The sequence below is a fragment of the Taudactylus pleione genome, unplaced genomic scaffold (genome assembly GCF_031769625.1).
Source record: "Taudactylus pleione unplaced genomic scaffold, aTauple2 ptg000609l, whole genome shotgun sequence".
In the NCBI taxonomy this organism is placed as follows: domain Eukaryota; kingdom Metazoa; phylum Chordata; class Amphibia; order Anura; family Myobatrachidae; genus Taudactylus; species Taudactylus pleione.
In genome coordinates this window covers 4,831,784-4,846,391 of record NW_028285011.1, presented here as the reverse complement: position 1 = coordinate 4,846,391, position 14,608 = coordinate 4,831,784, and the positions used below count along the sequence as shown (strand labels likewise).

General features: G+C 42.6%; 1 protein-coding gene across 3 annotated transcripts in view; it reads left to right on the top strand.

Annotated features, from left to right (window-relative positions):
- The window catches only part of UBE3A (ubiquitin protein ligase E3A), a 67,391-nt gene that overhangs the window by 40,734 nt on the left and 12,049 nt on the right, over positions 1-14,608 (top strand). For all 3 annotated transcript variants that reach the window (XM_088454100.1, XM_088454102.1, XM_088454101.1), the window contains 5 exons: positions 714-858; positions 2,811-3,016; positions 4,653-4,817; positions 9,116-9,271; positions 9,376-9,449. In XM_088454100.1, coding sequence (XP_088310226.1) covers positions 714-858; positions 2,811-3,016; positions 4,653-4,817; positions 9,116-9,271; positions 9,376-9,449 — 746 coding nt within the window. The remainder of the gene's footprint in view (positions 1-713; positions 859-2,810; positions 3,017-4,652; positions 4,818-9,115; positions 9,272-9,375; positions 9,450-14,608) is intronic.

Here is a 14,608-nt window from a genome sequence, read left to right as displayed (position 1 = left end):
CCCCCCCCCCCCCCCCTCTCTAGTGTCATTAGCGGAGGACCTGAGTGGGAGACTTGTCAGCCTTCACATACACTGATCATAGCATTACCTGAGTGAGCGAGGAAGGCTGTTGTGTGCATGGGCGCTACATCTGGAATTGCAGTACTAACGGATGGAGGAGACATGAATAATAACATTTCGGGAGCCCATAAAACATAGAAACTGAAATCATAACTCAATGGGGTACATTTACAATGTTGTGACTCCTGTTGTCGTCATATTTACATAAATCCCACTTTCCATCAAGTCTATGGGTCCTGCTTCTACTCCCTTTCCACCGCGCCCCCTGTGTCATCTCAACTCGTTATACTAATAACCACTGCTGCAGGATGTCCCTACTGCTAGTATGTGTCCCTCAGCTGGTGAAGCTTAACTCTATTACTTTAATGTATTTTAAAGGTTTAATTTTTACAAGAAAATAGATTTAACATAAATGTCATGTTCCTGAGTTCCTAGTCAGGGCGCAGTACTATTAGATCCCTCATTCCTTTTTTTCCCATTCAAGAAGATGACCGTGTTTATTGAATAAAGGACTGCAATGTATATAGCCATTGGAGGTTAAATTCGATATTCCATCAACAATGGAACCCAGGTAGTTCGGAAGAATTAAAGCAGAAACTCTGATTACAGTGTAGATGTCTCTTTGTGTGTTACAATGTTTGTTTCCTCTCCAGCTAGAAATGATTGCTATGGAAAACCCCGCAGACCTGAAGAAGCAGTTGTATGTGGAGTTTGAGGGGGAGCAAGGAGTAGATGAAGGAGGAGTTTCCAAAGAATTTTTCCAGCTGGTTGTAGAAGAAATCTTTAACCCTGATATAGGTAATTTATTTTTGTTTGTTATGTTTGTTTACTACGAAATGTTTATTTTCTATATATGGATACATAAAAAAAATTTGTAGCAAAGGCTATATTAAACAACACTTTATATTTGTTAGTCAGGCTTACTGATGCTCCTTAAGGTGCGTATCCACTAATAGACGGAGAAACGAGAGCACGATTACAACATTATAATCGTGCTGTCGTTTCTCCGTCTGTGATGTGCCTACACTGAATGATCAGTATCGGAATCCCCGAACATGCTGAATCTGACGTGATCGTTCAATTGCCTGGTTTAATCGCCTAGTGCAGAGGTTCCCAACCACGATCCTCAAGGCACACTAACAGTCCAGGTTTTAAAGATAGTCACACTTAAACACAGGTGACTTAATTAGTACCTCAGTTATTTTGATTTAACCATCTGTGCTCAAACATGGATATTACTAAAACCTGGACTGTTAGTGTTCCTTGAAGACCGAGGTTGGGAAACCCTGGCCTAGTGTATGTAGCTTTAGACCAGCTCCCTAAATTAAAATATCTGCTTGCATGACAGACATAATAAAGAGTAAGCTAGACATATTTCATACAGTGGCTCAGATAAGGGTTTCCCAAACTCATTCCTCAGGGAGTACTTACCAGTGCATGGTTTCCATTTTTTCTAGTTGGTGCACAGGTGTATTCATTACTGGCTGAGACATTTTAAAAGAAGTGGAGCTAATTAAATCACTTGTGATTTTGCGAGGAGACCTGGAAAACATGCAGTTAGTGTTCCCTGAGGAATGAGTTTGTGAAACTGGCAGAATTCTGGGTTGCAAAAACAGCATCTGTTATCGGTGCGCACAGACAACTACATTACTACCAGGGGCTACAACCAGAGCAGGAAGCTTCCATATAAAATGATCCCAGCACCCGGGCGCGGTCGCATGGGATGTGAGTCGGAGAGAGCCCATCTGGCTCCGGTAGCATCCCATGTGACCGCACCAGTTAAGTGGTTATGGAAGTCTGCAGGGACTGCATCATCAAATACAAGGAAGTTGCAATACAGATACCTATGATGACAGGTGCAGTAATTTCTGGGCTTACGCATTGACCCTTGTGAAGTCAATGTCAACTAAATAATCTGTGATTGAGCTGCTATAAATAAAGAACTGGCAAGTCATGCTCACTTATTGCAGCTTTAAATATAATTCTCTGATATTATAGTAGACAAGGAATATTGTGTACTTGATAAGATCAGTAAGCTGAAGAGGATACAAAATAGGAATTAAAAGCATCATGATAAAATAAATGATACCTCCAACAAGGTTACTAAGTATGTCATTATGCTTCTCTCTACTGTTACAAACTGTTCTGTTCATGCTTTTAATGGAAAGTTTTACATTTTTGTTTCTGATGAAGCCCGAGTTTGTTTCTTCAGAACCTGTCAGTTGTGTTTTACTAGCATGGTGATTAAACAATATAGGGGTTGAATTGTACTTATCCAAACATCATAGACTGTTTTTCCATCCTAGAACAGAGGTTCCGAAACGCGGTTCTCAAGGCTCCCCAACAGTTCAGGTTTTAGAGATATCCATGGTTGAGCAGAGGTGGTTAAATCAAATTGACTGAGGTACTAATTAAGTCACCTCTGCTCAGCCATGGATATCTGTAACACCTGTATGTTGGGGAGCCTTAAGGACAACGTTTGGGAACCTCTGTCCTAGAAGGTTCTCAATATTTGAACTATTTTAGGTCAGATTTAGCAGCCCTATGACACATTGCTTCCATTTCAGTATAGGCATGTTTATTGCTCTGATGTACAGTTATTGTGAGTTCTGTGCCTCTACATATGGCATTTTGGTAGACTATATAGATTTATTTTTCAAAATGCCAACATTTTGAGTCAGTTTCCAGGGTGGTGGTGGTTAAATCCGTATACATGTATAACACCTAGTTAACCCCTCTCTAATTTACAGGAATGTTTACCTACGATGAGTCAACAAAACTCTTTTGGTACAATCCATCTTCACTGGAAACCGAAGGGCAGTTCACCCTCATTGGAATAGTGCTGGGCCTGGCAATCTACAATAATTGCATTCTGGATGTGCATTTTCCAATGGTTGTGTATAGGAAGCTGATGGGCAAGAAAGGAACATTTCGTGATCTGGCTGACTCTCACCCTGTAAGTGTAAAATTTAGCTTTCTAATTTAAAGTGGCAGTTTTCATATACACTCTTCACAAACCCACACCAGTATTCATACGATGGAGGCCTGCTGCCACGGTCAGCAGTGTTACGGTGTTATGATTTTCTAAAAGACAACACCATCTGTTTATTTATGCTACAATTTACAAGTATACTGCACCCCTAAAGCTGGATACACACTAGACGATCCTGGATCGTGCCCAACGGCACGACCGACTGAACTATTTACCGGTCAGCCATACGCTCTAAACCGCACTATATATCGTTCAGTGGCCACATCCAGACGCATGGTGATGTTGGAGGCACATATAGAAACCGTTGTAATTCCTACACCGTACACCTGATTTGGATGTAATTACCCTCTAATTAAATCTGAAAGTCTGCAGTTAAAGCACATCTTGTTTGTTTCATTTCAAATCTTTTGTGGTGGTGAATAGATATATAATATATATATATATATATATATATATCAGTAATATCACATACTTCCGTAGTATATTATGCAGTAATATATATTACATACCAAGCTAATATCACATTTTATACAATAATATCACATATTATCCAGTACTATGGTAATATCACATATACAGTAATAGTGTTCACCCTAGCTCCGGTGCAGGCAGGGCGCCGGAGCTAGAGCGGGCACTTCGATAAGGTGGCGTGGTCATTGAAAAGGGGGCGTCTCTATAAGACGCGTCCCCTTTTCGTCACTCTTGGAGGTGTGCCCGGCACTTTCAGACACACCGGGCAGCCCCCAAGCGCTGCTGACAGGTAGAATAGATACTGGGCGCATGCGCCCAGCGTCTATTTACCGGCGGTGACCGGGTCACCGCACATTTCCCCACCCGCGGGACACTGCGACCCGCGGGTGAAGACTGCACCTGCAGGCTGTCTTAGCGGGGCACTGCGCGTTAATGTCACATAATACAGTAATATCACATATTATATACTACTGTAACATCACATTTTATACATACTTACCAACTTCCTGGCAGTCACCTCTGGGATGCTACTGGGTCTGGTGGCGTGGGGGGGAGGGAGGAGGCGGCGGCCATTCCGGGAGACTTGCCTACCTTCGCGGGGGCACTTGTAGGGGGTGCCATAGGTTGTTGGTCCAGGACCAAATCAAATTAATTATGATCAATGTGATAGGTAATACCAGAGATGGTGGCTGTCAAGCAAGTATGTGGACATTGTATTCACTTTCTTTGTGTCTTCCCACTAACTGTAATCACATATAGTTCATTTTGAAAAAAAAAAAAAACCAGTATAACAATTTTACTTTAAAATTTAATTCCCAGATTTCTGCAGTTCTGTTTGATGATTTGACTTTGATTACAACTGTGAGAAACCCTAAAAAAAGTATAAATCTTCCAATAGATTGTCACCAGTTTTGATAATTACTTTTCACATTAAGGAAACTGCACCGTCTTTTCTGTGTGGGTTACAGCTATTGTTATTAGGATAAAGACGTAATGTGAGGAGTGAGTGGTGAGGATTAGCAGCTGCCTGACACACATACACGCACGCACGCACGCGCGCGCGCACACGCACTATACAGTGTTTTTCTCCCAAACATCTGAACGTCAAATGGTTCACATTTTCTTACAGGTCCTGTACCAAAGTTTAAAAGACCTACTGAAATATGAAGGCAGTGTTGAAGAAGACATGATGATAACATTTCAGATATCTCAAACTGATCTTTTCGGGAATCCTTTAATGCATGATTTAAAGGAGAATGGAGATAAAATCCCCATCACAAATGACAACAGAAAGGTAATTACTTTGTGAGAATGTCACATAAAGATCTAATGGCACGCTAATGCTCTCTGGCTTTCATATACTGTCATTAATGAAATGTGTTGCGTAACCATCTTGCTGATGTTACTATGTACTGGAGAGCCATTGTTTTGTTCTGTAATCTCTTAATACTCTCTTCAAGGAACATTGCTTTCTAATTTTTTTTAATTAAACTCATTTAAAATATAGGTTTTTCGTCTGCTGTTTTTCCTTACACTACTTATGTATGTTATGTGAATGTTACCAGATAGAGCAGTCCTACACTAAACTGCGTTGTCCAGTCAAGTGTTTCTCCCTGTAGTTGTGATGTCACTGTAATGGAAAAGGAAAATGTTTTAATATACTTGGTCTGTCCCCAAATTAACGTTTTGTATTTCTAGACTGTATTTAGGTGAGCGCTGTTTGTTTTTTTGTTTTTTTAAGGTTAGTTGTGATTAATGTTTAGGAAAAAAAAAGTTATTCCATTGCTCCTGGCATTATATATCCCACAAGACTAGACTATCTGGTATCACCATGATCGACAGACTGGTGTTTCTGCTGTTCTTGCGAAATGTTACCTTTGTTTACCTATTTAGTGCACGTAATTATAAATACTGTATACAATCAATGGCACTTTAAGGTACACCGTTATAGTACTGGATATGACCCCCAGAACAGGACAAATTCTATATTGCCATGGATTCAACTAGTTGCAGGAAACATTCCAATCTGGTCATTATCAACATTGTGGCAACATGCAGTCGCAGCAGATTCATGCTGTGAATATCTCATGCCACCGCATCCCAAAGTTCTTCTATTGCATTGAGACCTCGTGACACTGGAGGCTGTTGAAGTACACTGAGCTCATTGTCATGTTTTTTGAACCAGCTTGAGATGTGTGCTCTGTGACATGGCGCATTATCCTGCTGTAGGGCCGGGTACGGGATTCCGGCGGTTGGGATGCCGGTTGTTCAGAATTCAGGCAGCGGCATCCGACAGTCAGCATCCCTACAGAATTTAGTAAGTATCCTAACCCTTATCCCTCCCCCAACCCTAACCCACCTTTCCTGCTGCCTAACTAACCTCCAGCCCTAAGCCACTGCCAGACCTTAATCCTTCCCCTAGTGCCTAACCCTTATATGTACCATTGAGATCCTGGAGCTGGGATTGTGACTACATCCCCTGCTGGAAGTAGCCATTAGAGTATGGGCAGACTGTGGCCATAATGGATGCACATGATTAGCAACAATAATCAGGTAGACTGTGGCATTTAAATAATGCTCAGCGATATTAAGGGTACTTGGGTGTGCCAAGAAAACATATGCAGCACACCGCCACCACCAGCCTGAACCACTGACACAATACATATGTTAATTATGCAAATTATGACTTTAACATCTGTATGTCTCCAACATAAATCATGATTCATCAGAGCAGGCAACATTTCCGATCTTCAACTGTCCAGTTTGGCTGGACGGAACCTGATGTGCATTCGGAGATGCTGCCTACCATTGTTGTAATGCATGGTTATTTCAGTTACTGTATTGCTATTCTATGACCTCTCATTAAGAAGCCATATTCACAGAAAAGTGCTGCCACTCACTGGATGTTTTTAGTTTTGCTTCGATACTTTGTAAATTCTAAAGACTGTTGTGATTGCAAAATCCCACAAGATCAGCAGTGCCTGAGATACTCCCAACTACCCAGATAGGCACCAGCTATCATGTTCTCCTCATTCTGGATTTTAATAGGAACCATTTGATATCTTCATGCTTTTATGTATGTAATTACTGCTGCATGATTAGCTGATTAGATATTTGCATTAACGAGCAGGTGTCCTTGATAAAAGTGGCCACAGATAGTTAAATGAACACCTCATCTCTTCAAGGAAAAAAAAATAGTTATACATATTATTCCCAAAAAACCAATGCAGAATAAAAACACATACATGCTTCTCACCATTATTGTGCAAACTTATCTTCTATCATGAAGGGCTTACATTACATGGTGTTTTTTTTTTAGCTATAAGGCCCATTGCAATTATAATTCTCAGCATCACAGTGTAGGTTTTGACCTTAATTCTTATCAGTTGCCCTTTTCAGACTTGCCTCCTATTTTGCATAGCCTAAAATAAACAGGGTGGTGTTCTTGCAATTATTTCACTGCAGCCCTAACATGAGAACACGCTTCAGGCAACCAGAGATTGAATCTATGGGTGGAGAGTTTAGCAGCCAGAACAAGATATCACTTGTAAAGATCTATAGGATGAATATCCATAACCACAGTTTTATTCAAATGAGAAAGCAGATATTGTATAAGAGTAATTAGTGTTGGATGAAATACTAAAGCATATCTGCTAAAGCACGCTAATCAGTATTATTCGTGAGTTCTAGTCCTCTCCCATTACAACAGCATTAGTTTCCTCTGTACTAGGTACTACAAAGTTAAAACAATTGTTGGAGTTTATTTGGCTTTAGCAAAGGAAATATTTGTGGACTTTGAAAGAATTTCAGATATTATATGCATTCTTTTATCCTTCTGAGATGTTGTGACATGTAAATTTACATGTACTCTAAAGCTGGGCATCCACTATACAATTTTCTGTCAGATATCTGTCCAATCTGGCTGGTTGTAATGAAAACCTGGTAATGTATGGCAGCAAATGACAATCGTCCATATGCTCACAAACACTGGAAAACAGACAAAAATGGTCGTTCAGACAAATTGGTTAAACCACACTAATTTAACCAATTTGAACAATTTTTTTTTTGTCCTTTTTTCAGTGTTTAAAACCATGTGATCGACTGTTATTTGCTGCCATACATTACCAGGTTTTCATTCCAACCAGCCAGATTGGACAGATATCTGACAGATAATTGTATAGTGGATGGCCAGCTTAAGACAAAAACCATTTGGTTGCAGAAAGGAGAGTTCATAAACTCCTCACTTTTGGGGGTCCATTCATCATCACTTAATCTCTACAGAAGCAGGTGAAAATGTTAATTTTCACCTGCTTTTGTAGAAATTAAGAATCAGGAATATTCATAATAAAGGTAATACAGGAGATGAAATACCAGTGATACAGATTTGTCTTTATACATCTTTGCTGGTCTAGGCGCGCCAGGTCCGGTGAGACTCTGCTAGCGCACCAGCAGACAGTGCTGATTAATTTGTATATCTAATGGTGCATACACACGGTCAGATTTTTCTTCAGATCTGAACGATAACGTTTTAAAAAATCGTTCATATCTTAAGGAAAATCTGACATATCTGACATGCCTGAACGATGCGCGTTCCCGATGGTCAGATAACGATATGTGTTTGCAGTCAGACTTGGACAATTCCATTCATTTTAATCATTCAATCGTTCAAATCTTTGGTAAAATCGTTCAATCATTCATCTGACAAATCTTACCGTGTGTATGCTCCATAAGTGTGACTGAGACTCTTACATTGTAGCACTTCGTATACAGATTCAGAGTCAAAGCTCTTTTTCATTCCAAGTTATGTTGCAGTTCATATGCAGACTCCGGTTCATATGCAGACTCCGGTGCATGCAGATATCCAAGTGTCACAAATTAATCAAGCACACTCTGCTGATGCGTCCTAGTCACTACTTAGACACATGTTCGGCTAAAAAAGACTCCTGATGCTAGCAGGGTAGCATGGGACCTTGCGGCTCACTCACACCAGACAAGTCGCGATGTGTGACTTACTGAGGCTAGATGTATAAGGACACATCTGTATCTCCGGCTTATCTATCAGTCCCGATCTGTCCTGCTGTCACCATACACTAGTATGGGGACCTGCGGGAGCATTTGCCACCTTCAAGTTGTGGTTTCTCCCGCAACCTGGGTCACGTAGTAGGATCCTTTTGGATCCCTCCATCCCTGTCCGGTTCCTTCTTGCTGGACACCGGGGCTTTGTGTTCCTGTGTGAAGCCCTGTTCACTCAGTAGCACTAGCAGTGCCAAGCTAGACTTAGCAGTGATAAGTTTCGCTGCTACTGAAGAGAAAGAGATCACGGAGATAGCCGATTTTCAGATCAGCTGTCTCTGCGCTGGAACAATGTTGAATTGCTCCAGTGAATATATAACCACTGCTGCTACTCGTAGCGAGTTGGATGCTTAATTATCAGAGACCGTCCAGCCCCCTATAATTAATATGAATGGACCCCGTAATGCCTGATCCTAAAGAATTGGGAAACACATGGTAACATTACCTGATTTTTGCGCTTGTCTATTTATTTTTTTGGGAAATGTCATTTCAGTGTATTTCTGTCGTTGTTTGCTTTAGGAGTTTGTCAGTCTCTATGCAGATTACATTTTAAATAAATCTGTGGAAAAACAGTTTAAGGCCTTCAGGAGGGGATTTCACATGGTCACCAATGAATCCCCGCTAAAGTATCTGTTCAGGCCTGAGGAAATAGAGCTGCTCATCTGTGGAAGTAGGGTAAGAGATTTATGTTTATTCCGTCACTTCATGCAGAAAATGTGGTGATATATTACATCCATGAGGTAGGGACTACACGTTTTCATGGAATATTTTCTCCACAGAACTTAGATTTTCAAGCTCTTAAAGAAACAACAGAGTATGATGGAGGCTACACCAGAGATTCCCACATTATTAGGTGAGTAGAGGGAATTGTGAATCAAGTTCAATGATTGTGGCTTTCTTTAGTATATTAGTTTGCACATTCTTTTAGTGAATTTGGCTTTGTAATCTGATTGGAGTGTACCATCAGTCTGTCACTGTGTTGTGCCTTTCACATTAAAAAAAAAAAAACACTTAGAAATGAAACTGGGAACCATAGCTATGTTATTCCTGTTCCAATAGACTGCATTTAAACTATGTTTGCTTTAATAAAACACTATCCAACACTATGCAGTGATGTGTGTATATTGTAACCGCAGAATGGTTGCTACACGTCATGCCATTTCTTTTCCCTTTCCTCCGGATGTCTGAGAAAACTGTATACCTCTACAGCCTGCTCTGCCCCTTCTGCCACCTCATTAGCTGAAAGAAAGCTACCTCGTTTCCAGCGAGGTCTGTAATTGTGCTTAATGTAACTTAGGTATTTAATATTTAGGGAGAGAGTCTATAAAGCAATATGCAAATGTTCTTCAAATTGTCCTTGTTACGTTAACTATCTTATTTTTTTCCACCCGTCGTGTTGTAATTTTTAATATGAAAAAAATGATTTTCTTCTTCAGGGTCCATAGGGCTCCACAGGAGACATTAGGGTGTAGGTGGGACCTGGAGGGCCGGGCACCAACAGCAAAGCTTTTCAATCCCAGGATGCTCCTGTCCTTTCCCCTATACCCTGCCCACAGCCTGAGGGCCCTTCAGTTTCGTTGGTGTCCGGTAGGAGCTGGACCACCATTATAACTGGGCTGCATTAAGCAGCCCAAGCTTTTATTTTATGATTCAATTTATTTCTATTTTTTACCTATAATAGGCGAGCAGCACCAGACTGTCCTCTGGACATCTGTGCTGCCGCCCCATCATCCCTCCGAGGCGATGTGACTGTAAGCCTGTGCTAGGTACTCCCGGCGAGGCACCAAGGGGGACTAGCTAGCAGGCTCCTCGGACCCCAGACGGCAGCCCGGAATTCAGGGGACAGGCAAGGCAGAAACCCATTCGTGGGGACCCGCATTGTTGCGCAGTCTTGTCTCAGGAGACAGACCGGAGGCGCTGATGTGGACACTGGTACACCCACGACTCCACTAAACCACTGGGGCATAGAACATACTTGCGCAGGGCATATGTAAGGAAGCCAGGGGACCCGGTGGCTAATATCAGCAAGTGGAGAAGGCGCAGCCCCTCCCCCAGTCCAGGGCGCCATTCCACTGAGGTCTTGGTGTTCCCTGGGCTGCTCCTCCCTCACTCTCCGCCCTCCCAGAAAAGCGCGGCAGCCATTTTCTGCAAGCCGATCTCTGGGAACACTGGGTCCAGTCTCCAGTCTCCCACGGGCCAGGTCATACAGCGCTATATCCTACCAGCCACTGTGGTCTGTGTAGTTGAGTTTAGTGCCCATTGTAAACATGTAATGTTTTTCTGCGTTTGTATGTGACTTGTGCTAGCGCTAATCTCTACTTTCTATACTGTACAGCTTATATCTTTTCCTTTATTATACTATACCCTGACATACTAAGGTATAGGGGTTCATTGTACCTCACATTTCCCAGATACTGTCACGACCAGGGTTTCTCGGCATGGTGGTCGACGGGTATTACCTGTGAGGTCACTGTGGCGGGTGGCATCTGGCGGTGGTGCTGGTGTGTGGCGAGGGGCATTGGCTGTGCGGGCATGCTGTCACGTTGGGCTGATGAGGCCTGGCAGTGCTTCCGTTCCATTTGGCATGGGCGCCGCCATCTTGCCTCCGGCCATGTGATTTTCTTGCCCAATCCTGGATTGTCACATACTCTCTCTGGCCAGTCACGGCACAGCACTTGGTACTTAGGGAGGTTCAGAGCCTCCCTTCATTGCCAGTGCAACGTGTTTCTCAGCAAAGCTGAGAGAGAGTGTTCCCTGTGCTCACCACCTGTTTACCTGTGAAACGCTACCTGCCTGCTTGTCTGCTCCAACCCCGCTGGACTACCCTGCATCCTCCTTTACCTTCCACTTGCCTGAGTGCCTGAGTCCTGCTGTTCACCCTTCACCTTGCCTCCACTGACACAATGCTGGATATTTCTTCCTCAAGTCTGCATTCTTCATTAATCAGTCACCACCTGGACAGTTCCCCTTGTCTGCTACTACCTGGACATTTTCTATTAACCAGTCACTACCTGGACATTTTCCATTGCCTGTCACTAACTGGACTTTTTCCTATTTGCCTCAGTACAGCTCCCAAGTGCACTTTAGTGCTATACTCGGACTTTCTGTTTTACCACATTCATGTCTGTTAAGCAACTCATTAAAAACTCCACATTTACTTTTAAACCTGCTTCAGTGTCTGCTCCTATTACCACCCCGGGTCCACAACAAAACCAGAACCTAAGATACTTGTGAGTGCTATCACATACGTTATAACGCGGTTGCACGCTACACTGTACCATATTATCCATGGTGTTCACTGCACTGTATCATACTGTGTATTTTGTTCTTTCCCCTGCCAGCCATAGCCACAAGAATAACAAGCATTCTGATGCTGCTCCGCCTACTCTGGTGTATTGTAAGTCCTGCTTTGCAGGCTTAGCCAAAGAGGATCTCATTGATGGTCTCTATTAATTGTTACACAGCCCCAGGCCCATCAGCATTGGCATCTCTCCATAAGGACCCACCCTGGGCTGCCTTTTCACAAATGGTGGCAAAACTTGCGGACCAATTAGCAGTCCCCGTGGTAGCTCCCCTTATGGGATTGCCACAGCAGGTACTCCCTGCAAATCCTTTGCCTCCCCCAGACGTACGGTCTACCTCGGTACAGAGTTTGGCTAATAACCCTACGGTTTCTCAGCAAATGCTACAAGAAGAAAAGGCTTTACCTACTAAGCCTACTAAATGTACTATGATATCTTCCCAATCCACACAGTTATCTGATTCTGAGATATCATTTGGGGAGGCAGAAGACACAGATCTCTCTCACTCTGACTCAGTCTCAGGAGAAGTGGAGCCACCCTCTAAACTATAATATATACCTGCTCTTGTGAGAGCTGTTAAAACTATTCTACAAACAGAAGAGGATGAACCCACTCCTAAAAAAAAACACACACTTTTTAAGCGACAAAAGGTTGTTTTACCAGAGTTTCCTAACTCTGACCAGCTATCTGATCACATGAGTGAAGCATGGAATATGCCCCGTAAAAGGTTTCAACTTCCAAAACGGTTCAGTTCCTTTTACCCTTTTCCAGCTACTGATTGTACTAAATGGATAGTTCCCCCCGCAGTGGATTCTCATGTAACACGTCTGGTTAAAATTCCACCTTACCCATTCCCACGGCAACCTCCTTGATGGAGACTACGGATAGACATAGAAGCTTGTCATAAATCTATATACTCTATAACAGGAGCTATTACTCGTCCTGCTAGGGCTATGGCCAGGACGACAAAAGCCATTGAGAGTTGGGCAGAGGCCCTAGAAGACACTTTTCCACCTGATGCTTCGAGAGAACAGCTGTCCTAAATCTCTCATATTAGAGATGCAGCCTCTTACTTGGGTGAAGCAGCTATGGATACGGCTCTCCTGGCCTCCAGGATATCTGCCAGTTCGTTAGTGGCCCACGGTATTCTTTGGCTACGTTCCTGGAAAGCAGATTCAGAATCAAAACGGGCTCTAGAGTCTGTCTTATGCAGGAGACATCCTATTTGGTCCAGAATTGGATAAAATTGTGACTACTTTGACGGCGGCGTTCCTGTCCTCTGCATATAATACAAAGCCTTGAGCGTCATTTTTCCGGTCATTTTGCCCTCAATGAAAAGCCAAGGGTCAGTCTTTTCCACGACAGCAGACATCAACCAAGGCCTCCAAGCATAGGGCCAAACAGGCCTGGGCTACTAGACGTCCACCTGCCAAGTCTGAGGACAAAATGGAAAGGAATAGGTAGTATCAATTGGCGCCCCTTCTTTTGGGATCTGGCAATGGGTGAATAGTCAATATGAAAGAGTTAAAGCAAATGTAATAAAATTAATAAATAACCATACGTCCCTTGTGGAGGTGTAGCTTCTGTTTCTTTTTCCAAAGTTCCTTATCTCGGTCTTGAATTTACTCTGGGTGATGGGTAAAAAGATGGAAATGGAGAAAAAAGGGTACAATGTGTAGTGGGTCTTCTTAGTTATGAAGACTCATGTTCATATACTATCATAAAAACTGGTCCTCAATGTATTCCATATATAAACAACTTAAAATTTTTCGGTGCTTTTATTTTCAATTTAGTGTCTAAAAAATTGTGGCGTACCGCAACTCTCTAATCAAACAAAAGATCACTGCGAGGCTCATAAATGTATCTTTCAACGGCATACACTTCCCCCCCCAGCAGTTCTTTTGCACAGGACCTCCATCGGACCCAATCAAGGCCCTGCTGCTCCAAAAAAGGCGTTCAGTCTTTTCTGGATTCAGGTATAATAATTCGGGCCCCCTCCTCACAGCGGGGCCAGGGCTATTATTCTACCCTTTTCTAAGTTCAGAAGCCCAATGGGTCTCATCGGCCTTTCCTGCCTCGAATCTCTGGACAAGATTGTCAGGGTGCCCAGGAAAGCGTTTCGTATGGAAACCCTCCACTCCATTATCCTAGCTATGGAGCCTGGGGATTTTATGGTATCTCTAGACCAGGCATGTCAAACTCAAAATACCAACCGGGCTGAATATTCGACGTCTAAAGCTGGCCACACATCTAAAGGTTATCTGCCCAACCAGCCAACTAGTTGATTGGTTGGAATGAAAATCTGGTAACGTATGGGAGTAAAAGATGATCAGCAATTTGCTCCTAAATGCCAGAAAACAGATGAAAATGGTCGTCCAGACAAGTTTGTTAAATGTTTGATCTAAACAATTGGTTCACACAACAGTTTTTGTCCATTTTCCGGCGTTTGGGAGCAAATTGCTGATTGTCATTTGCTTTCATACCTTACCAGATTTTCATTCCAACCAATCAACTAGTTGGCTGGTTGGACAGATAATCTTTAGATTTGTGGCCAGCTTTAGAGTATGTGGGCAGCAAGAATAAAAAAAAGTTTTATATGCAATTTTGAAAGGGTTATTATTAATAAAAACCAATGAAGTGCCCCTTATGCAATGCCCCCTGTATTAGAGCCCCTTATGCAATGCCCCCTGTATTAGAGCCCCTTATGCAA